At 39.7% G+C, this 25,424-nt stretch overlaps 1 protein-coding gene across 1 annotated transcript; it reads right to left on the bottom strand.

Moving 5' to 3' along the window:
* Positions 1 to 24,934, bottom strand: LOC308678953 (uncharacterized protein; the record flags this gene model as incomplete). Its single annotated transcript, XM_081346184.1, has 9 exons — positions 1 to 66; positions 2,845 to 2,952; positions 4,561 to 5,735; positions 8,080 to 8,198; positions 11,019 to 11,093; positions 12,624 to 12,695; positions 15,448 to 15,519; positions 22,517 to 22,588; positions 24,834 to 24,934. 9 exons carry the CDS (start codon positions 24,932 to 24,934, stop codon positions 1 to 3), a joined length of 1,860 nt encoding a protein of 619 aa, XP_081202310.1.
* Positions 24,935 to 25,424: the final 490 nt, after the last annotated feature.

The raw sequence follows: 25,424 nt of genomic DNA, 5'->3' as shown, positions 1-25,424 counted from the left end.
TTAAAGAGCAAATATAGGATCCAATTTAAACATAAATGCAAAAACAAAACTGAAAAAGCCTCCAATCTGTTAGAATCAGATAGACAGAAAAATTATAGAAAATTTCATCCACATGTATGCAATAGAAACTATACAATGAATGTACTATGTAGTATGTATTTGATACTCCAGAACTGGAAAGGTAAAAACTGCCTTTAAATAGGAGAACTGAAAATCTTTTGAATTAAAACTGTTGTAGTGAAGCATAAAAAGAATCACCAGGTAGGATGAATACAGATATTATGAAGGATGTATGGAACTTTCTCCAATCCACAACCTCTGTATGCATTGGATTATAGTTCCCATTGTTTTGGTCCTTACCCGAGGACAATAAGAGCTAAAGTCTAACTTTAAGAAAACAGAAATATTGTCTTAGTTCCTTAATATCTGCCATGATTTTTTTAAAAACTCCATTTCATATTGTCAGAAATATTCACTGCTCTTTCTGAAATAGCTGGTCCTTTAATACGAGAATTGCTTTTGCTGTTTTCTAGTTTTTCGCCTTCCTTTTCCTACTAGAACTTCTTTCTACTGTTGAACAACGAAATAAACAAGTTATGAGACATTTTACACAGTAGACATCCTGTAAATGTGGATCTGCACATGCATTCTGAACCACTTCAAAAATTCTTAAAGAGAAATAATCCTGACTTGCACACTGAGGCTACTTACACTTTCTTTGAAGTGCCTTTCGTTCCTCTTCTACTGTTCCTGACGTACTGGCAAAAAATTAAAATTAAGTATTACTCTGGCAGCAGTTTGAATATTTTATCATTACCTGCCTAGCTTGCCTAGCCATTTATTTATTTATTAGATTTAATTGCCACCCATCTTGTTTCAAAGCAACCCAGCATTAAAAGTATTAAAACCGTAAAAGATAAATATTTCAAAGATGCTAATTTTTTTTACAATCAAAGATAAATAAAAGATAACTAAAAGGGGGAATGAGCAGGAGGTGCACTAAGGGGGAGGTGGGTTGCCTCTTAATTAATCAATTAATCAATCAATGCAGTGTGATGCTCCCCCATTGGGGCTCCAAACCATCTGGCATGCCCTTATGAAAGGTCAGATGGGTGGGATTTCACCTTAGGAGATAAGATGTTCTAAAGAGCTACCGCAGAGAAGGTCCTTCTCCTGGAACTGGCCATCCAACATTCCTTGACTGATGGGGCCTGCAGCACATCTGCCCTGCTGGAGTGAATGAGGTGGACAAATCCCACTGGGGTGAGATGGAACAATGCCATGCAGGGCTTTAAGGGTAAAAACCAACACTTTGAATTGTACCCAGAAGCAAACCAGCAACTAGTGAAGCTTGCAAAGAAGTGGTGTAACATGGCCCTCTAGAAGCCAAGAACTGCTTCTGCACTCTGCACCAGTTGACGCTTGTATGGCTTCTACATTCATTGGATCTATCATTTTATTTTATGTTTCTCATTTTTCTTTCTCCCTTCAACTGCAGTCATGAGGATTTTATGAATGTGACACTAACAAGAAGATGCTCTTTCATCACACCTTGTGGTTTCTTCTGTTGGGATTGGAGAAGAGTCAACCTCATATTTAGACCTTCTTATCCAAGTCCCAGTCAAGTTGGAATATACTTCCTAGGTAAATGAATTTAATAATAATAATAACAACAACAGTAATAATTGGAAGGGATCTTGGAGGTCATCTAGTCCAACCGCCTGCTCAGGCAGGAAACCCTATACCATTTCAGACAAATGGCTGTCCAGTCTCTTCTTAAAAACTTCCAGTGTTGGAGCATTCACAGCTTCTGGAGGCAGGTTTGTCCACTGGTTAATTGTTCTAACCATCAGGAAGTTTCTCCTTAGTTCTAGGTTGCTTCCTTCTTTGGTTAGTTTCCATCCGTTGCTTCTTGTCCTGCCCTCAGGTGCTTTGGAAAATAGCTTGAGGCCAGCATCAAAAACATTATACAAGGCATGTCTCCATTCCTATTATGCCATTAAGCAAATAAATTTTGTAGCATCAACTGAATTCAATTCAATTCCAGCTAGAGAGAGTGAGAGGTTTTCATATAATGTTCTTTCATAAGGGTCAAAATTAATTAAGCCTCCCTGGATGGGGAGCACTCTCTGCTGCTCAAATTTCGGCAGCAAATTATTTTGGGTGGTTTCCTGCACTCAGTTAGTAACTCTCATTTGAGGGAGGGCAGTCTGTAAAGTTGCTTTTTGCCTTGTAGTTTCAACCAGGTTAGCAAGTGCTAACCTTTTGCCCCTCTGGACCTGAAGTTTTAATCTGAAAAGAGAGGTGTGGTTGTGAGGGATTAACATAAAGATTTTTCAGTGAGAAAAAAGAATCAATGACTGGCACAGAGAACAATGTCTTTTTCTGTTTCTCAGTAAGAAGCTGTTTCTTTTCTCCATCATCTGTTTGTAAAAAGGTTCCAACATGGTCTTTGTAAGACTAATAAGAAGGACCAAATCAAGTCCACCAGCCAGAGGTTCCTTATCAGAATTGGAGGTGGAATGAATACAAGCTCAATATGCCCATTTAGTTACCCCTATTTGCCCCACCACCACCAATAATTTTACAAAAAAAAGTTGCATTCTTCCTGGTGATATTACTATATCACTGCCACATCTGCTGTGGCTCTTTAAGGTTGAACATATATTAAATCCTATCTCCAGCAATGTGGCCATCTTGAGTTACAGTGTTCAAGGAAATGTTAGCTCTTCACTAAAGCAATATATTGAACGTTTGGAGAAGTTTATCTTTTCATCACTGGACTGAGATATTGTAGGTTAATAAATTAGTATAAGGATCTCTAGAAAACTTATTACAGCTTACCTTAATCAAAATAATTATTTCAACAATAACCACTATCGTTGTTGCCACTGAAATACCCAACATCAATTTTTTGTAATACCCAGATTGTGAAATTCCTTGGCTTGGTATCTGCAAAGTTAAACAAAGAGAAGGAATATGGAAGATGGGCCTTCATATATTTCAACATCTTCTCCATCCTGACTAATGATACAGAGAGCAACATGTATTCGTAAGCTAATATTTGGTTAATTTAAATATCTTAGCCATATCACCCCATCGGTATAATTTAGGAACAACTTACTATGGCTTATCTTGAACTTAGAATCCTGGTATATTAGTGGTTTATACTTTGCCATACCCAAGGCCCTTATCAATTCATGATAAACTCAAGGCAAGACAAAGGCAAGTTTCAAAACACTTGCTCCCCTTGTAATTTTCCCTGGCAATGTTTTTGCCATCTTGAATACCAGACAGATGGAAGAATCTGGAATTTGTATGCCAAATCACGTATTAGCCCCAAAAAAACCTAATAAAACACCCATTTTATTTTTAAAAAATGTAGTTATTTTGAGGGGAAAAAAACCACGGGCAGAGTCTTATAAATACATGCTCATAATAAACCCATTTTGGAATTACTAAATTACAGTGAACATGCAAGAGATATATTTTATAAGAGGTAACTTTACAAAACATTAACAAAACTCTTCATAAATCACTGACAAAATAAAGTCCTATAAATATAGATGGGAAAAGTATTATTGCTGCTAGGACATGGGAGATACTACCTATATGTGTGAGATTTTAAAAAGGTTTAAGAAGAGGCAGGAAACAGATAAAGCAAGTGATGATTACTTTATGTGTAATACCGTGTATGATTTATTGGGAAAAAATCACAAAGTAAATCTTATTTAATATTATGTGAATATAGATAATATGCATATTGTCCAAGTTTTATTTTCATCTACTATTACAAATGTTTTTGCAAAATTTAGCACCAAAAAAAATCTTCAGCTATTCGACAATATTCATTCTGTACCTTTGAAATAGCATGTCAAATTTCAAAAGCAATGATAAATCAGGCCCAAAACAATGATACATCATCATCACCTTAGCAATCAGGCCCAAAACAATGATACATCATCATCACCTTAGCAAAGGGAACTTTTGACTATGCCATTGCTCAGTGCATCCATTTTCTTTAATGACCAGTTATTATCTTTATTAAAGAAATACTGCAAACACTTGCACTTCTTTTAATCTATATAAAAGCTCCCTTCCCTAGAAAAGAAGTACATTTGGATCCATCTTCATTTTAAAAGCAATGTTATACAAATCTAGTTTTCTTAAAACCATACCATCATTTCTCAACCACTGATTTAATTCTGATGAACCTCATTCTGCTTTTATTTTCACTTTTCAGTTATTTTAGCTGAATATGCAATATGCCACGCTCCCAAAATGCTGATCGCCATCTGTAAGAACATTACTTATATACACGTCACTTTATCGTAAAGACATGTAAATCAGGCAGAGAAGTGATTTTCGTACATGCACATTACTTTAAACAACCTAACAAGACTTTTACTTAAAAAAAAGTAATTGCCTTTACAGAAATGCACGTGCAATTAATTTATACCATTTGGTCTCCTGGAAAAAAGAGACACATCTAAGCAATCAGATGTTAGTAAAGCTCTAACAGTGCACTTGTTAGTACTACTTATTTAGGTTTGTCTTTACCTCATCAGAAAGTTTATCCATTTTTCTGGAGCTTGCTGCAATCATATCATTTACATTCTTAGGGGGCGAAAAGTAGGACTTCCTTAGGGCAAATATCTCCTGACTGCTTTTCGCTTTGAACTCTTTTATGATGAGATCTATTCTAGAGATTAATTTATCACAAGCCATCTGGACATTGGCCTCTTTACAGGTCCCATTCATAATATGGATCAGGAGGGAAATGAGTTTCATGATAGGCTTACATGGGAAGACAGATGCCAACCATGTGTCTAACTCAATTTTATTGAGTTCATCCTGAATCAAATTGTCAGGAGTTTCTCCCAAAGGATGAAGCAAAGCGGAAGCAGAGGTGGTTTGTTCATGATGTTTCCAATGTGTCTTATGAGACGTTATATCAGGTGAGAGTTCATTCAAAGTTTCTGACTCCTCAGCACCATCAGAAGCAGTCAAGGCAGGCAGCTCAGTTGGAAGACGCAAAATGGAGCAATTCTGTAAGGAATGAAGTGCTGCTTGAAGAAACCTGTTAAAGGAAGCAGCCTTCTGAAGCTCCAGTTCCCTTGATAGCATCCCCAATTTTTCTGCCATGGTATACAGAGCAAAATGTCTTTGTTCTCCTGCACGTTTTCCAGTGGTGTTTGCAAATTCTACATTTTCTCTGAGCAACCTGAGAAATAACTCTTTTTCCTCTGGATTTTTCCCAATCCAATGATCTCTCTTTACCCTTTTCAGGTGTCCCTTAAATCTTTTCCCATGGCTTTTAGTGCTCAGGATGATGTTACCATAATCTTCTGAAATCTCTGTAGGCAATTCCTTTTGGATCTTCAACACTTGAGTCTCCTGTTCGCTTTCTGCTAATTTTGCTTTGAGAGCTATCAGTAGCAAATTTGTTAACTTGTACAGCTTTTTCAGCTCTTTTTTATCAGACCACTTCACATCCACATATTCATCAGGGGTGAGTTTACTTAATCTGCTGACTGATTTAAAAATATGTGGTCTGTGTTTATGAAAATGGATACCTAAATGAGTACGCCCGTGAGTTATTAGGAGTGACAGAGTGACATTATAATGTTCCGGTTTTTCAGGGATAATATTTAATATGTTGGTAGAATTTAATTTTCTGGTTTCCAGTACTTTCTTTACTTCATCTTGCATGGTTCCCCAAAGTTCCTCTTTCTCTGCTCAGACAGAAGAAAAAAGAGGTTAAAAAAGGGAACAGGATTTTTCTTTCACTGCTAGCAAATGCTATGGGTGAAACAGATAACTGAATTTGTTAAATATATATCAGTTTATCCAATTAGAATTAGATGTGACCTACAGTTCAGTCTGGTACCCATTTATTTATTTATTTTATTAATTTAATTTGTATACCGCCCTTCTCCCGAAGGACTCAGGGCGGTGAACAGGGCAATACATAATAAAAACAAGATACAAAAATTAAAAATTATTAAAAGTAATTAAATAGCAATGCCCGTAATAAATTAGTACAAATTAAAATTAAAACCAATTTATAAAACCCAACCCCAGCCTATCAGGCCAGGCCAGCTTGTTCAAAAAAGTGGGTTTTAAGATCACGCCGGAATGAGCGGAGATCAGGCGCCATCCGGAGCTCGACCGGAAGATGGTTCCATAAATCCGGCGCGCCCACAGAGAACGCCCTCCCCCTGGGGGCCACCAGTCGGCATTCTTTGACCGGTGATTAGTTCCAATTACTATTAAGCAGACATGTTTCAGATTACACAATGGATGTTAAATAATCAATGCAAATCATCTTGGCATTTGGATGTTTGGGTGATATTATCCTCCAAGGGAAGATGTTATAAAACTGGCTTGCTTGGCCTAACACAGGAGTTTGTGGTGACAATCTGTTTGAAAACTAGAACCACATAGCTACTCACGGTATAATTCTGAGAAGGAAAGTAGAGTTTGCAATAGATAATATGTGGTCATTACATAGATCAGGTTTGATCCATGGACTGTAGCAGTCTTCCCCAACATGGTGCTTTCCGTACAAAAAAGAAAGCACAGATCATGGAAATCTCAGCTAAAGGCTATCTAGAAGGCATCAGATTGGGAAAGGCTGGACCACTTAACATAACCTTTGGATTAAAATGAAAAATCAAGTCCTTTAAATTATAAATGTTTTTACTATTTTCTGCTAACTCAAGTTAAAAAAACAACTGTGAATGAAAGATAATATCTCAGTTATCACAAGTCACAAGATGGAGAAGGAAGAACTAGCCTGAATTCCAGACTTTTAGCTCCTTGTAGTTAATGACACCCCTTAATCTACTTTGCTTAGACCGAGCAATTAGAATGTTGGAATGGGTGACCAAGGAGGCAAGTCTCAAAAAGACAACGTAGATCTTTTCTGTAGAGATGGGAGGAGCCCATGTGACTATTGGGAGGAGGGGCTCTGTTATCTGGGAATTTATCATCTTTGGTCTTGGATGGAGTTGCACTACCCCAGGCAGATCTGATGCATAATCTTGGAGTTCTCCTAGACTCATGGCTCCTACTTGAAGAGCAGGGAGCAGTTTGGCCTAGGAAGGCCTTTGCTTAACTTTGTGTTGCACACTAATTATACCCTTTCCTGGGCTGTATACCGGAGGCTCTTTGCTTGGCCATATTCTATTTGCACTATTGCAATGGTCTACATGGGACTATCTTGAAAAATATCTGGAAGCATCAGCTGGTAACAGAATGTGGCTGTGCAAGTAATCTTGGGTGTCCTCAAATGCACGTAACACCCCTGCTGTATGAGTTGCATTGAGTGCCAATTTGCTTTCAGGACCAATTCATGGCTTTGGTTATGACCTTTAAATCTGTACATGACATGGGGTCAGATTACCTGCAAGGGTGTCTTTGTCCCATTGCATCGCCCCATCCCACTCAGTCAGGCAGGGAGGGTATGTTGCAGATCTCATCAGTTAGAATTTCAACTGGTCCAGGGGTCCAGGAAGAGAGCTTTCTCTGCTGCTACCTCCCCCATTTGGAATGTTCTCCCCACAGAGGTGAGGTCGGCCTCCATTTTCCTGGCCTTTCAGAAAAATCTGAAGACCAGGCTCTGCCATATTGCTTGGGTCTCAAGATTGTTTGAAGACCCTCCCCCTCATCTTTTTCACTTTGACTTTTTATTATTTTGCCTCCTAATATTCATATGCAGTTTTTGTTTTTATATTTTACTTGTACACTGCCAAAGTTTCTCTCAGAGGGAGATGGGCATTTCTAAATTAGATAAAAATAAAATAAAATAAATCTATCACTTCCACAAGAATTAATATCTGGAAACAGATACCAGAAATAATAAGACAGTTTAAGGGGAAAAAAAACTCTCTCTGGCTTAATCAATTTTATGGTGCATGTTAATGCTTGGTTATGCATCCACTTAATATGCAATCAGTAATTTGTAAATCAATCAATCAATTCTCCCACATGCATGTATTATTCTATCACTGGATTTTTGCCTAGAAAGGATTGGAATGGATACAAAATATTTCTGGAAAAGTGCTTTTGGCTTACCATAATCAATAATGTTTGAAACACATCTATTGGTGCAATCCAGCTTGATGGAATTAGATGAGGCTTCAAGGGTATCCTGATTTTTGCAAAGGCAGCAGGACATTTTCCTAGGCAAAATACTGTGGATGAAAAAGGACAAGGCCTTCACAAACTTTGATTATTAGTTCTATAAGCTAAATGATATTTAAACTCTAAGTTAAATCTAGTCCTTTCAATCAGGTGCCACAGTTTAGAACAATCATAAGGAAAGATCTCTCTGTCCTTGTAGCTATGAACTGGGTTGAAGTAATAAGGAGTTAAGATACAGACAGCAAACAATGGCGATAATTGCTCCCCATCGTGGGAGCATAACAATATCTATCTACTAGTCAGATATTATATTTCAGTGCAGCATTAGTCAAGAGGATGAAGCAAAGAGCCATCAGGCAAAGGACCTTATTACTAGAGTTAAGTTGTACAGGCAGGAAAGCAAGTATTGAAGTTTCTTAGGCCTTGTGTATCTAGAATTCTACAGAAATTTATGCAGGCTGGTACTACAACTTAAGAGACTACTCTTACATTCAGAATTTAGGTACAGTGGTAGAATCTTGCTGGAATCTGGGTTTATCAGATCCTTGTACATTAAAGGGGTACAATTGCTCAGGAGTTAAAATATGTGAGATTGTCAGTTGGAAAGGTGATTGCCTGTGTCTGAGACCTGAGCATCATGCAATGGAGTGAGCTTCTGCTCTTGCCCAATAATGCCAACCTACCAACCTAGCAATTCAAAAGTATGCAAATGTGAATAGATAAATAGGTGGGAAGGTAACAGTGTTCCATGCACCCCTCAGCTAAGAAACTGGGCAGGGGAAATCTTTATATTTTGCTTCTGGTACATTTAACTCATCAGTTCTGTCTGACTTTAACTGGCAGTAGGTCTTTGGCCCTGCTTCTCAAGGTCTTTTTAACTATAAAGAACCTTTGCATCTACTGTAGCTAAAGTATATGCTCTGCAGGCTGAAGTTTTCATGCCAGAAAGCAGATATTCTACAAGAAACAAAACTTTTTTTTGTAATGTTCAGAATTGGTAAGGAAAAAAGGACGAAGTTGCAATATGTGTTATAGTGACAAATGAAAAGGGGAAAAAGGTACCCATCAATTCAATCCTTGATAATTTCAGATGGGACTGGGAAAACATTAAAAACTTAGCGCTATCAATCAGCAATTATGTTCAAAGCACATTCTTCACAGTAAACTCAATCAGAGTTCATTTAATTAAATCAATTTTCTGGGCTCACATGACACTGTGACTCATAAAGCAATTACACAGACTAGATTATATGCTATCGTTGGTGTCAACCCTTACTAATCACATAGACAGACTTTCTCCAAGATGTTCCCATATGGCTTCTCAGGTCTTCCAACAATACATCAATCCCTGCTGTAATCTAGTCTATCCATATTTCTGCTGATCATCCCCTTCTCTTTCATTCCACATTTCCTAGCATCCAAGGGAACTGGGTCTTCACATACTATGTCCAAAATACGATAACATGGACTTGGACATGCCTTAAGTGAAAATTCTGGACTGATTTGTTTTATGATCTATTTCTTTTCTTGGTTATCTGTGATATTCTCAGGGATGTTCTCCAACATCAAAGTTCAAAAATATCAATATTCTTTCTATGTTATTTCTATCAAAGTCCAGCTTTCACTTAATCGTTGTAGATGTGGACACATCACAGCATCTGAACAGCTCTTCGTTGCTTCCTTACCAAGTGCTACTCTATGGCATATGTCCTGATGGCTAGTTCATTTACGGTTGATAATTCATCCTAAAACACAGAAGCTATTTACCTCTTCAATATCTTCATAGTCAATTCTGAAGTATAACATACCAGGCTAAAGTATAGTTGGCTTGTTTGTAATTCAATGTCATACATGCACAAGCAAAGTAAACCAACTTTCTCCCTCCTAGTGAGTTTCAAAATTGTTTGATAAACTAGCCAAATATGAAATTCAAATATCTGGGAGGCTCCCAATTCGGGGCAGCTGGTATAAACAATATTATTGTAGATTGTTTGGGTAAGACAGATTTTTTTATGCTTTCTATATTTTTTTATGAATTTATGACTTATGAAGGTCGGCAGTTTGGCGGGTCGAATCCCGAGTGCCGCATAACAGAGTGAGCGCCTGTTACTCGTCCCAGCTTCTGCCAACCTAGCAGTTCGAAAGCACGTAAAAATGCAAGTAGAAAAATAGGGACCACTATGGTGGGAAGGTAACAGCGTCCCGTTCGCCTTTGGTGTCTAGTCATGCCGGCCACATGACCACGGAGACGTCCTCGGACAAGCGCTGGCTCTTTGGCTTTGAAACGGAGATGAGCACTGGCCCCTAGAGTTGGAAACGACTAGCACGCATATGCAGGGGAACCTTTATCTTATGGTTTGATCACAGGGATTACTTTCTATATTAACTAGTCTTTTCCAGATCTCCAGAAACATCTGCCACAAAGTCAATATGTATTAAAAGTATTTTAGGTACTTTTAATCCTAACTCCCTACAGGGTTCACTGTTGCACATTAACACTCCTTAGAGATCCCTGCTCTCCCCCTTTTACCTGCAGTTTATGTTTTTACCTGCCAGTTTTGATGTTTCCATTAATAAATTTTAGTTGGTATTTCTAAGGAACTCATGAAGCATTGTGGAAGAAAATGTTCTGGGACAAGCAACATGTCCACAGCCAACAGCATTCTTGTCAAGAAATAGGAATTAGAAGCGGCTTGAGCTACTAGTTTTAATATTAGTAAAATGCTCCCCATGAGGAAAATGACAACATCTGCATTGCCATTTTCAAAAGGGTGAGGGAGGGGGGAAGGAAGAGAAGGGGCAAGAAGGATAATATGGCCTCCTTCCCATTTTGCCCTTGGAAGTAACAGAAAAAGATTAGAGGTACTTACAGAATTTTCAGCTTTAAGGAGATTTTGAGCAAATTCTCTAGTACGTCTATGGTTATTTCTGTAGAACCAAGGTCCCTGCAAAAAAAAAAAAGACATGCAGACTTTTCCAGAGATAGGCAGAGATAGACAATTTGGAGAATAGAGCCTGGGAAAATAAATTCCTGAAGTTCAGTGGGAGACTTCATTTCATTGGTTATCTCTTGATTTAGTTTATGACTGGACTTACAACACCATTAACCAAGTTAAGACCTAGCAACTACCTAGTCACATAATAGGCAAAACTAGGTTATTTTAAATCTTACTTTGTGCTTTTGTGGCTTAGCATGAAATGCTGACAGTTCAGTATACTGAGCAAACACATGTTCAGTAGCCACTTTTCATATCCATTTACCAATTTAAGTGTTGTGAACTCAGTTTATCTGATTGGATTGTTCAAATATAAAATGAATAAATATTACTGTTTCACTGTACTGAGCTCCTTGAGGAAAAGGACACAAATAACAATATGATAGTTTAACAGTAATCAAATGTTTTGATCAGCTGCTCTAGGCAGGTAGGAATGGAATTGCTACTGGTGAACAATACCTTACACAACGGGAATGGAAAGTTGCCATAACTTAGCCCTGAAGCTGAATTTCAAATGCCAGGATGTCAATCCTGCCACATGTGAAGCAATGCTTTAAATAAGAAAAAAAAATACACATAAAGATTTTCCTTTCTATTAAATAACCACAGCCCATCACAGAGATTATTGGCACTGGTTTCCATAGGAGTGTCAGAGTGGTTAAGATGCCTGTCTGGGCACAGGAAGACCTGAGTTCTAGTCTCCAATTAATTGTCTGAACTCCCTGAGTGACTTTGGACCAGTCACTCATTTTCAGCCATTCTAACCCACAAGGCTTTTGTTGTAGGGGGATTAAAAAGGTCTTGGGATAAGTTCACACCAAATAAAAATACTGTTGATTTTTGAACAAGAATTGAGCTTCAATGCTTATTCTAAAAATTAATTTACAAATCAATTTGCCTAAAGTCTTCCAGTGGGTACAAAATATATTGGGATGATTCCATTTGCGGTGTGCTGACACAACACAAATGTAGAATTAAAGCAACTTCATGTAGTTCCATGGATTCGTTCATAAATTCCAGCCAAGATATGAGATCCAGGACCCAGGATTAAAACTCCGTCATTTAATGTAGTGAAATGCTGCCAACTGCAAATACAATGCATACAAGGCTTTCTTATTCCTTTTCCTCTTCTCTATATAAATAACATAATTCATGCCTATTTTGTTTCCTCCTCACAAAAAAATAATAATCTTTTCCTTGAGACCTCAAGGCCATTTACCTGACAGTCTCAATCAAACATAGTTCTGTTCTTCCTGTGGGATCTTTTCCCCCTGATCTGGACAATTTTAAAGGGCTGACAGCTAATGACTAGTTCATGGTTATGCTATTACATGGCTGTTAAGAAAATCTGGACTGGGTATTTCTGACCCTGATCAAAGACGATATTGATCTCCAGAGGTAATATCTCAAGCCAAATTAATCAGGGGGGAAAAAAGCTCCACAAACCCTTAATAAAACCAAGAGCAACTTGACACGTACAGGAATTTCAGTGAGGGCAATTTGTAGAAATGAGAATCCTCAATCTCACTCAGTGGATTATGGTTGAGAATCCTGAAGGACAAAAGAGCTGGTTACCAGTTTGGCACAACTGAGGGTAGCAGAATAAAACAGGAAGAATTCAGGTAGTCTATAAGCAACAAGTTACTTCAAGTTTTCTTTTAGTCTTTGACCTTAAATAACTTTATTCTTAATTACTAATCCTACTAGTAAGAAGTAATAAGCAAAAGAAATTAAAGGCAGGAAATCTGAAAAAAGAAATATAAATCCAGTTTATATCAGCACTTTTACTTTATCTCTTAGTAGTTTCATACCTTGGCAAACATCCTTGTTTCTATGCTCATCCCATATTTTGCCTTTATAATTTTTCCCTTCTCTCTTTTGAGACCTTTGTCAACTCCATCCAATCATGTTTTCCTTTTCAGTCCTGTATTTGCTTTGCATTTCAGTTCCCATTCAATCTAAACCATCTCAACATACTGTATCTCTTCCATACTGGCTAATTACTTTTGTGTTTAATCCTCATTTGCTCATCATCAATTCCTTATGAGCCCTATTTTTTTTAAAAGAAGTAATATACTTCTTAAGTAACTCATTTCCACTGCATTTGACTTTTATGTTTATCTGGCATACTTACTTCTCGCTTCCCGTCAAAAAAGTGGCAGGAGCTTTGCTCTTATAGTAAGCAGCATTCCCTGAATGTTCAAGACTTACAGTCATTGATGGATCCTTCCTCCATTTTCCTTTAGAGCTAACAAGTTAATATTTGCTACTTCTTACGATAAGGTTCATTTTGCACCAGAGGAAGTGCTATATTTCAGGTGCCCTAAATCTATTTCTAATTTTCCTGTTCTCCCCTTTCTTTTTCCCTACTCAATTAAAGAACAGGTTCCTCTTACCACCAGATTTATTCGAAACCTCCTAATAAAGAAATTTGCCTCTTTTTAAAAAATCAATCTCTCATTTCTCAGCATCTCCGTTGAGGTCAATATGATTGCATGTATGTTAAATGTAGCAAAGCCACAGCACTCTACTTGTTCTGTACGATTATGTGCTAGATTAAGGGCATTTTTAAAAGATTAAATATTGCCTCATCTTCCCGCTGGTGGGTTCCAAGGCTAATTAGAATAAGGATAAGGTATGTAGAAATTTGGTTTCATTGTCATGGCCTGAGCATGAATATCCAGTATATGAAAATCTAATAATTACAATTTCTCCTTTGCATGCCTTCCTTATTTTACTCATTTTAGAGTAAATAGTGCCATGAATCTCCACTTATCTGTTATATATTTGTATAGTTCAATAAGAATTCAACACAAAATGCTAGTTATTCTTACCCCTAAGGAAGCAGTGTGGAATAATCATAGGTAGAAGTGGGATGTAAAGTCATAACAATATAAGAAAATATCCCAGATATGCCCTGGTGGATTTAGAGACTAAGTCATCTGTCTTGGAGACCAACTTAGAGACTGTTGGCTGTCCCTATTCAGAGGCCATATCTTCTCCTTCTCCTTCAAAAGAAAAGTGTTTGGGATTGAAATCCACCATACAGGCCTGCTGATCTCCTGAAAGCATTAGGGGAGAGTTTGTGCCCCATTGATAGAAACCATATGCCTTGCCCACTATCTGAAAGAGTTTCATTTTCACTTACAACTTGGATAGAAACTGCATCCCGTGCCAAGCCTGAAAGGCCCCCTGCATTATCCGCAAAATACGGTTGCCACTGAGATTGCTGGAAAGGAAAGGAAAGCAAGAGAGCTAATGTAGAGTGTCTTCCACTGTATAAAATAAACAACAGATAAAATAATACAGACCCAAAGGAACTTTTTTCCCCTCCTCGTTGAATGAGGATGTGAAAATTGCATGCAAGGTGAGGGTGATTTCTTTCTTTTCCAATGAACTAGCTGGATACTACCACTCTGGCCTTTTGAACAATCACTCCAGGCTTCCTCCAATTACCATGCTAGTTTTTCAGGCAATGGGACGCGGTGGCTCAGTGGGTTAGGACGCTGAGCTTGTCGATCAGAAGGTCGGCGGGTCGAAGCCCGAGTGCCGCGTAACAGAGTGAGCGCCTGTTACTTGTCCCAGCTTCTGCCAACCTAGCAGTTCGAAAGCATGTAAAAATGCAAGTAGAAAAATAGGGACCACTCCAGTGAGAAGGTAACAGCGTTCCGTGCGCCTTTGGCGTCTAGTCATGCCGGCCACATGACCATGGAGACGTCCTCGGATAAGCGCTGGCTCTTTGGCTTTGAAACGGAGATGAGCACCGGCCCCTAGAGTCGGAAACGACTAGCCCGCATGTGCGGGGCAACCTTTACCTTTACCTATATTTGAGATTGGGGCATCATTACTTAATAGGACAGCAGAGCTCATGATTCAAAGGCCAAATGAAATCCCCAGCAAGCAATATAATTTTGACTCTAGAGATTCCAAGTTCATAGTAAGCCCTGTAGCTCCACCAAAATACTTTATAGTTTTTTTCTCACGTATGAAGACTCAGCTCTCGCACTGGCAACCTAGGGCTGAATCTTGATCTGCTCATTACGATACTTTTTAGAAAATGGAAATTTCATCGTGTCTTACGTGGGAACATAGATCAAACCCTCTAGAGGAAAAGCTGCCTCCTTCACCCTCCAGTTCAAGCTCCCCTTCCCCATTTAAAAAATAGTTGAGGGAAGGCCAACCTTTCAGTAATAAGTCATTGGCACACTTAGGGGAACATTGATAGCCATTTGATTTCAATTTTCCTCCTTCCCCAATTTTCACCATGTTTTAAACTGGGTTTTTTTTTTGCTTAACGACTTACATGGATTGCAGAAGTGGAACAGGTTCAAATGCATTTTTCTCAATAGTCTGGATTTGATTATATGAGACATCCCTGTTTAAAAAAGTACACACATTATGTTACACCTGGAAGAAAATGTCAGCTTCATTGTCACCTCTCACATTTGCTTTATGTGCTTTTCATTTATTTGCTAGGCTGTAATATGTAGCATGTTTTCCCAAAAATAAGAACAGGTCTTATATGTTTTGGACCAAAAGACCTATTAGGGCTTATTTTTGGGGGATGTCTGATTTTGCAGCTGCTCACCCACTCTATCACATTTTTTTTAAATCCCATTTATATCCCGCCCTTCTCCGAAGACTCAGGGCGGCTTACAAGCTTAGCAGTAGCCTTCATTCTAGGTATATGCCTGCTTATTAGGGCTTTCACACACACCCCAAGCGGCATTATTACAAAGTCAGCTTAATTGCCCCCAACAATCTGGGTCCTCATTTTACCTACCTCGGAAGGATTGTCTGTTGCTCGTGGCCGCAACAGGGCAGGAGACCACATGTCACACCAGTGCCACCGCCACGAGGTGAGGCGAGGCGTGGAGCTGCCACATGCTCCCCGCACCCGCTTACTTCATGGCCCCCGCAGCCACGCCACTCTCTGCTTGGCGATGTCTCCCCGCCCATTCAATAACCCAGCTGCCTTCCCGCCTCTTGCCTTTCACTCCCCTCCTGAGCCAGATTGCCATGCTATAGAGGACATATACACACACACCAAACCTCCTTGTATCATTGTTTTTTTCCATCAACCCCTTTATAGCTTAATTCTTGTTTGCAGCAGTATTAGTCACAGCAGCAAACAGAATATTCAGTACAGGGAATTATAGCCCCACATACAGCCAGTTTGGTCTAGCGGTTAAGGCATGATGCTAGAAGCCAGGAGAGTGGGAGTTATAGTTTCATCTTAGGCATGAGAGCTGGCTGGGTGACTTTGGACCAGTCTCTCAGCGCACCTCACAGGGTTGTTTTTGTAGGGAAAATAGAACGAAGGAGTATATTGTGAATTTGCTGCCTTGAGTTATTAATAAAAAGTAATAAAGGTGGAGTATAAACAACCTGTCTGGAGGGCTTCAGCTTGAAGAAGGCTACCCTAAAACTTTATAGATTGTCTGTCTCTCACGTTGCTGCCATTAAGGAAAGGTTGAAAATAAGCACATTTCTGCAGGGCTTTTGAGGACTGATGGCATATATTTGTTTTTATTTTATTTACTGCTTTTTTTACCCTTTATTGTATTTTTGTATCTTGTTGGTCACCAAGAATGTTGTGATTGTGTGGTCGCATACAACTTTGTTGCCTAAGCAAATAAGTAGGCTGAAGTCCCCCCAGAACCATAAGATTGGGGAACTCCAATGCCAATCTGCAAATGACATCAAGTAGCAGGGAGAGATTCCTATAGGGAGGTTGGTACCAGCAATCCCATCTAATCCCTAATCTCACAAGTAAGATCTCATACCCGGCTATCAAAAGGCAGCACCCATTCTCAACTCAAAACATGGCAATTCTGCTAACATAGCTTTGGTGCCATACTTCTTCTTCATGCTCAGCCAGGTCTCCACAATACATAGCAAGATGGCTGCCTGAATCTAAAATTAGGGTTAGGGCTTTATTAGAAACCAACCTGTTATTCAAAAGCACCAGCCAGAGTCCAAAGCCACTTAAGGAAATTGGGGATGAGCACAGGGACTCAGGACCCAGAACTAATACAGTACATTGAGGCTATATTCTCTGTGAACAGCCCACTCTCTACCTCCAACTCTATCTCTCACTGCCCATTACCACCACCACATTTCTACCTACCCCCAACATCCCCCCACCAATTCCTGGCCCTTGCCCCTTGTGATTGGTACTAGAAGGCTTCTGACAGGTATTGGACAAAAACCACGACTTTTCCATCCAATCATCTAATCACCCACTGTACTCCCAAGTTCCCTGCTCTTATTAAAGAATTGAAGGTAAAACAGCCACCCACCAAAACTACGGCAAACTGCTACCCCCTCCAACTCCCAACATGCACTGGATTAGGCGGTCAAAGCTTCTGTTATCCTTAAACCACTGTTAAATTCAAGCAACTCATCTATAGCCAAGATTTTCTAACTAAAGGTTCCTTTAGCCTTTGATGAAACCCCAGGGAGCAGAGTAGCGAAATCTTAAGACCATGAGGTCTTTGGACACAGGTCTATTTTGGCTGCTCAAGTATCCTCAGATCCCTTCATGATGTGAAGTAGATGAAATGGCTGCCTTCCCCTTCCAGGCAAGATAGCTACTATCCTTAAGCTAATGAAAAAACATGGCTGACTTATGAGATCCATAAGATGCTTGAAAGCATGGAATGTGGCTTTTAAATCCGGTGATATGCTGGCACTTAGAACAGCCAGAGCTAATTTGAAGTGTCATAAAAGGAGCAAAGGAAGCCCATTATCAGAAAATTCAGAACTTTTTTCAGGATCCTACAAACACCAGGCACATGTGTCAATGCTGCTAACATTAGATGTTCTCGCTTTGACAACTGATGAAATGCAGCCATTTTCTCTTCCTCTTTAATGTGCTTTTTCTGATATTTAGAAATTAGAGTGGTTGGGATGAGAATGTTGTGATTCAGGGTCAGCCTGTGGGTTCGGCAGTTGGGTCGGACGACTCAGAGGAGGAGGGGGGTGTTGAAGAGCTTGCTGAGGGGGTTGAAGATCTTGCTGATGAGAGCCCTCAGCCAGGCCCCTCCCACCTGGTCACGACGGAGACCCAGCTTTGTGAGCCTGACAGCATGGATGAAGATGACCCACAGCTGGCCCTGTTCAAGGACGCCCGACGCAGGAGGCAGTCAATCAGGAGTAAACAGAGGAAGGCAATGGGGCACCTCGGAAGGAGGCAGAGAGAAGCCACGCCCTGAACTGTATAAAAGGGGAATGCGTGGGAGGGCTGGTTTGCCGAAGGCAACCGCTTGATTAGTTCTTGTTTCATAGCTCCTGTTTCATGGTTGGTGTCTTGTTTGCTCTGTTTTATGTTAATAAATTTGGCAGGCTTAATTCCAGCCTCTTGCCGTTTGTAAAGGGGTTGTCCCTGCCTTTTCTGCAGGGCCAGTAGCAGGCTGGTACAGAACAGAGAAATTAGAGTGGTAAGGGTGGTTGGGATGAAAACTTGAGCTCAGCTAGCCATAACAATAACTCTGCTTTGTGGGAACCCAAGGACAAGCTGATAACATTTTGGCGGGTTGAGGAGCTGGGGAGAAAGCCTGCGTTTTAGGCTAATTGGAGAATGTGATTTATGACAGCTTATTGGGGGTGGGAACTGCACTTTGTTACTTTGTATCTGGGGGAAGCGAATTTAGTTTTGGGGTTCAGCTATGTAGTGCCGATACTTTGTTTCCCCAAATAAAATGTTCTTTGAGGAAGAATTTTGCCTTAGGGTTCTTTTGATGAGTTTCGCCTATCAGAACCATGACAGCATGTAGCAAGGAATCCTGACCATTAGGGATTATAAGGTAGTTCCATGAAGATGCAAGGGCAACACAGACTTCTTAAACGAACTGAACAGAGTTTTTGGAAGATTCGAGGTATCAAATAGCACCCATGCAAGAAAAGTTGTGCCTCATCCTGACAAGCAAGTGCTTAGCTTTGAAGTCACCTCTGTCCAGAGAACATTGCAGAAAGTTAACATCTGGAAGGCAGCAGGCCCAAATATCCCTGGATGTATTCTTAGGGAATGCGCAGATGAGCTGGCTTGCTTTCTTAGATATTTTCAATCTCTCATTGTAGCAGGCAGCGGCCCCATCATGTTTTAAGATGGCCATTATTTTGTCAGTGCCAAAAAAGTCTGTAATTACAGGTCTCAGTGATTACTATCCAGTTGCACTTACAACCATCATTATGAAAATTATGAAGTTTTGAGAGGCTGATAAAGGACATTATTGTATCTAGCCTCCTGTCAGCATTTGACTCGCTTCAGTTTGCTTACTGTCCAAATTGCTCTACAGGGGATGTTATTTCTTCTGTTCTCCATCTGAGCTTGGAGCACTTAAAGAAATACTCATGTGCAAATGCTGTTTGTCGACTTCAGTTCAGCATTTAATGAAATCATTCCTCAGCATCTAGTAGACAAACTAGGCCTTTTAGGCTTTAATATTCCTTTGGGCAACTGGATACTTGATTTTTCTATTGACAGACTCCAGTATGTACGAGTTGGGACTAATATTTCTAACACTATTTTCTCCTCAGGGCTGCGTCCTAAGTCCGTTACTGTTCAGTCTGATGACCCATGACTGTTGTGCTAGGTTTGCCACCAGCTCTATTGTGAAGATGATACAACAGTAGTGGGCCTTATTCAAGATGACAATGAGAGCGCTTACCGCAAGGAAGTAAAGTCAGGTGAACTGGTGTAAGAAAAACAGCCTAGTTTAAATGCTGACAAAACTAGAGATCATTATAGATTTCAGAAAAAGCAGGGACAGGCATACTCTTCTGTGTATTAATAATTCACCTGTGGAGATGGTTACCAGCATTAAATTTCTGGGTGTGTAGCTAACAAATAGGCTGGCTTGGTCGCTCAACAGTGAGACACTGGTGAAGTGGGCACAGCAGCACCTGAATTTTCTGCTTTGCCTGAGAAAATCTTCTCCTATCTTTGCCACTTTCTATAGAGGGACGGTCGAGAGCATCCTGTCATTTTGCATTGCAGTCTGGTTTGGAAGCATCACTGCTTCAGACAGGAAGGCAGTGAAGAGAGTGGTGAGGATGGCAGAAAAGATTATTGGCAGTTCCCTCCCTTCTATTCAGGACACAGCATATAAGTGTTGCTTGAGCAGGGTCCGTAAGATTATCTGGGACACTACCCATCCTCTTCACGACTGGAGGAGGCTTTGTGGTATCCGAAGCAAAACATATAGATTCAGTCAGTTTTGTTCCATACAGTATTAACTTTATGAACTCTCAAGCTTCCTCTTTTCACTATGTATTTAAGATGGACAGTGATTAATATTTATATGTATTAAAAAGCAAATCCGAACCCACAACGATAAAGACACACAACCACAAAACAGAAACCTAACTACAGCTGCAACATCAGCCACTTTAAACCCCTCCAAACCACACAATAAGCAAACTGACACCCACTATAAAAACATGGCACCACCACAAACACGAAGCCGAACAAAAGCAGCACAACTCACCAGCTCAGGTCTGGAGCTGGCAGCTGAGACCAGCCCATCCACTCAGAACACCCCCCCACCCAATCAGAACACACCCACCATTCAAAACACACTCCCACCCAATCAGAACACACTTGGTCCCCTACCCAATCAGAGCACACCTCCACAGAACACCCCCCCCCGTGGCAGTTTAAAAAAGAGGAACAAACAGCCACATGCTTCTCCCAGAAGAAGGAAGCTAAAGCCTGATGATGACGGATGGGATTCCGTCGAAACGTTGCGCCTACACCTTTAGTTCTACGCGGGGAAAAAACCGAAAAACCAAGGATCCACATACAGGAACCCGCGAAAACCTCAGAAAACACATATACATATGATGTATATAGTATGTTGATATGTGTGTTATATATGTGTATACTTTTGAGAGCAGGCAATAGAATTTCATTTTTAATGTGTGCCAGTGTGCCCAAAGTAAAAAATGACAATAAAGATTATCTTATCTTATTTTAAGCTCTCACCAGACTATAGTCCTCAAGGCCCCCGTCCATACTCCATTCCTGGGGGAAAAAATGTTATGAAAGGCACAAACCCCAAAAGTTAATGTTAATGGAGTGTTATTTCCCACAAATTCTTATGTGGTTTTTGCAGCAAGGAGTGTAGCTATTGCAAAACATTCTCACCATGTTACATTTCCTAGAATAGAGTTTGACTGAATAATCAGCACTTCAAATTATGTCCAGTGCTGGCACATGCTGATTCAGTTCAAATTAACTTTGCTAGAAGGATGAAGATAATTCTAGAACGCCAAACCTTTTAACTGATTTAATATTGCTAAGCACATTGATTTGTGCTTTAGATTGTAAGCCGCCCTGAGTCTTCGGAGAAGGGTGGGATATAAATGGGATTAAAAAAAGCCTTCCTGATTCTGTTAGCCTAAGGCTGATTTGGACTGTTTTGACTATTTTCAGTACCAAGACAATTATAGTAACAAGATAATTATAGGCATGTAAGATTATAGACGCGGTGGCTCAGTGGGTTAGGACACTGAGTTTGTCGATCAGATGGTCGGCAGTTTGGCAGGTCAAATCCCGAGTGCCGCGTAACAGAGCGTCTGTTACTCGTCCCAGCTTCTGCCAACCTAGCAGTTCGAAAGCACGTAAAAATGCAAGTAGAAAAATAGGGACCACTACAGTGGGAAGGTAACAGCGTTCTGTGCGCCTTTGGCGTCTAGTCATGCCGGCCACATGACCACGGAGACGTCCTCGGACAAGCGCTGGCTCTTCGGCTTTGAAACGGAGATGAGCACCAGCCCCTAGAGTCGGAAATGACAGGGGAACCTTTACCTTTACCTTAAGATTATAGAAATTGTAAAGAAGAGCTAATGAATGTTGGCTTGGTTTGATTAGTAGTTGAACTGAACACAGAATTCTCAGCCAATCAACATCCATTCACTGGTCAATTCAGTGTCTTTTCTCATCCTGCCTTCTTTGGTCAATGCCTACATTTACACTGATTCACCCTCTGCACAAAAATAATAATTTTAATAAATCTTAATTTCCCTCCCTGTGTCTGTGCTCATTGAGAAGGCATCTGGACACTTCTTCCTTTTGGCTTTTTCACCCAGGAATGCCAGCCTATCACTACTGAGCAATTTCAGTGTCAGAAAATCAAAGGAGGCAATCATTTCAAATGAGTGCCAGGAATACAGCTTCAAATGCAAGGAAGGAAATCACTTCTGCAAAAGGGAAGACCCAGGCCAAGAGAAATCATAGGAATAAAGAGTAAGCTTTAAAATTGCATGCCCTACTTGTTAGAAACTTGACTAGGAGTTTGACTCAATTTAAAAGTGGGACAGTCCTTTGGAAGATAGCAAGTAATACACTGCTAAGGTTAGAAACTTACAGATGTGCGAGTGAAAGCAAGCCATCTAGAGACGTATTATCCAGTCTGTGCAAGCGATTGTTCTTGAGAATCCTAAAGAAATGGGAGAAAATTTAGAAAAACATACAGACAAAATTGCAGCCTTTCACTGTGGTGGAAGGTGGACACCATACTGTCTCTTTCACTAGTTTATTTGCAGTGGTGAGACACTTGTGATGCAGTAATCATCAAAGGCTCTAGTGGACAGGGAGGATTCCCCCTTTGCATCCAGCTACATTAAGGATGACAAAAGCCCAGGTCACAATAAATGGGATGGAAATGGATATTCCTTCCACGTTAGTTACATAGGATGAACATGAGAGTATACTCACAAGTATTCAGTCCAAGGATAGGCCCACCACACCTGTTTATTCATGGAAAAAATTGTGTTTCCAGTAAAATCCCTGGAAGGAAAAATGAATATAGGAGAATACAGTTCAAGTGGATACTCCCAGGCAAGAATGTCTTGAAATAAGCTTTGTGTTCTATCTCTGATTTGTACATATTAATCCTACACACTAAATGGAGGTACATCTGAAAAGGAAATGGTACAACTCAAACCTCCACAGAACCTTCTCAAGGACAGCCACAGGTGTTTAAAGAAAAGCAGAAAAGGGGCTTCAGATGGGTTTCTCCTTAGAGTTTAATGATTTCTAGACCAGACCTATAACCGTTATATTAAACTGGCTTTTATGTAATAAAAATAGATGAAGTTCTGTTTTATTGTTTTGTCACCTCCTCCTAATATGTACTGATATTCCTGAGTCTACGTTGATGATTTATATATATACATGCAGATGTTTCTAAGTAATATAGATGAACACATTTCTTGAAATTTCATAATTAATTTTTATTATTTGATAAGCTGTATTTTTTTAAGTGCCTTTGGCTTTTCTAATAAACTTCTTTGTCTAATCCGAAATATAATCTTAGAGTATGTTAATAATGAATCAAAAGGTCTATTTTATGCCCCTCTGGGTGCAGTATTCAGAATAAATATCTACTTCAGTTTCAGATTAGTTTTTGAACTAGGTCCTCTCCAGATATTTTGAACTAAACAGTTATTAGGCTTCCAGAGCTATTGATCACATTTCCCATACCTGCAATTAGAAAACCCATGTTAAATGGGGATGATTGAGGCTGTAATGTAACAAACTATAATTTTGCCACTGCCCTTTGTAACAAAGAAACAAAAAATCAAGTTGGTTGCTACCTCTTCTGTTTTTGTATGTCTTCAAGTCATTAATGGCTGCCTGTACTAGTACCTCTAGTACCTGCAATTTTCTTTGAAGGATTTAGGAAATGATTTTCCATAACTTTTTTCCTAGGGCTGAGAGAGTGTGACTGGCCCATAGTCACATTTAGAGTAAGGTAACCTTTAAGATATATAAATTTTTTAAAAAATTATCCTGGCCTCTGGATATTACCTTTGGCTAGATAACAAGGGAAGGAGATAGCAAAACAATTATTAAACCAGGAAAAAACCAAGAAAAAAACCCAACACCTCCCCCCCCCCAAAAAAAAAACCAACAAATCCAGCTGCCTTTTGAAAAACACACCTTTGGGACAACCATGACATTAGTGTCTAAAAATCTCCATACATATTAAACCGGACAATTCACATCTAATACATGGTATATAAACCAGATATGTAGGTTACCAGCTACTATGATTGACTTCACATAACATGAAGGTCCAAAAATACAACCCACATTATACAATGTTTAAAACATATTTATGATTTAGTCCAGTGGAAACATGAACTAAAAGTGCTTAACTGATTTTGACAGTCAAATCCTAAAATATATTTACAAACCAATGGCTAACTTCACCAAACTACCTGCCAAAACAAGAGGCCACAATGTGCCAAACATTATGAATAAGCCCTGTACAACTTTCTACCTTTATGCTTATTGTATCTGAGAATATTATGCCCCATTTTCCTCTTACTTGTAAAATTTCCTCCTCTCAATTATAGGAGTATGGTAGTTGCCCCCAGGTTTTAAATACTCACAGCATGACAAAAACATAGGGATGATTGAATGGCTTCGGAACAGGCACACGGCCGAGACTAGGAAAACTGGTAGTCCTGCTGCAGTTGAGGTTTTTTAACATACAATGGCATGATGCTGGGCACGGCTGTATCGCTGCATCCAACCACCTAACAGGCATCAATAGAGTTCCAAGGAAGAAAAGGAGGGTAGTGGAGGCCGCAACCTGTCCCATCTTTCTTAGGTGCCCCAGTAAAGGATGCCTTGGGAAATGGCATCCAGCCTTGGAAGTGACTCTATGTAGTTACCAAGCAACCACATCCACACCATTCCATATGGAGTCTGCACAATGAGGCTGCTGGTGGTAAAGGCCATTGCATTCCAAGTGTTCCATTTGTTGTGATATCATTTCATCATGATTCCTGATATCATAGAATTGCCAGAACCATGGCAATATAGGTAGGGGTCTCTTTTATAGATAATGAGTCGATTTCATGAGATCACTCAGATATTTGTGATTAATTTTTTGGGGTCGGAGCCACAGTGGAGAATACTGTATATTTCAAGTGGAAAATCAGATTGTGAGATCTGGCTAGCATTCTACAGCTAATAAAAGACATCACTGCAAATTACCTAAGGCTCAAAAAAAGGGGGATTAGTGGAGGAAGGTGGGTACTAGCACTTATATACTGCCCCACAGTACTATACAGTATTCTGACTTTACAATGTCGGTATATTGCCCCCAACCATCTAGTCCTCATTTTACCAACCTCGGAAGGATGGAAGGCTGATCCATCTTGATCCCATCAGGATTGAACTCCAGACTATGAGCAGAATTAGCCTGCAATACTACATAACCATTCTCAGAAGGGAAGATAAATTATAAACAGAAACTTCAC

Source organism: Vipera berus (assembly GCF_964194415.1).
Source record: "Vipera berus genome assembly, chromosome: Z".
Classification (NCBI taxonomy): Eukaryota; Metazoa; Chordata; class Lepidosauria; order Squamata; family Viperidae; genus Vipera; species Vipera berus.
Note: the sequence above shows the minus strand (reverse complement) of the source record. Positions and strands in the feature narration are given on the sequence as shown.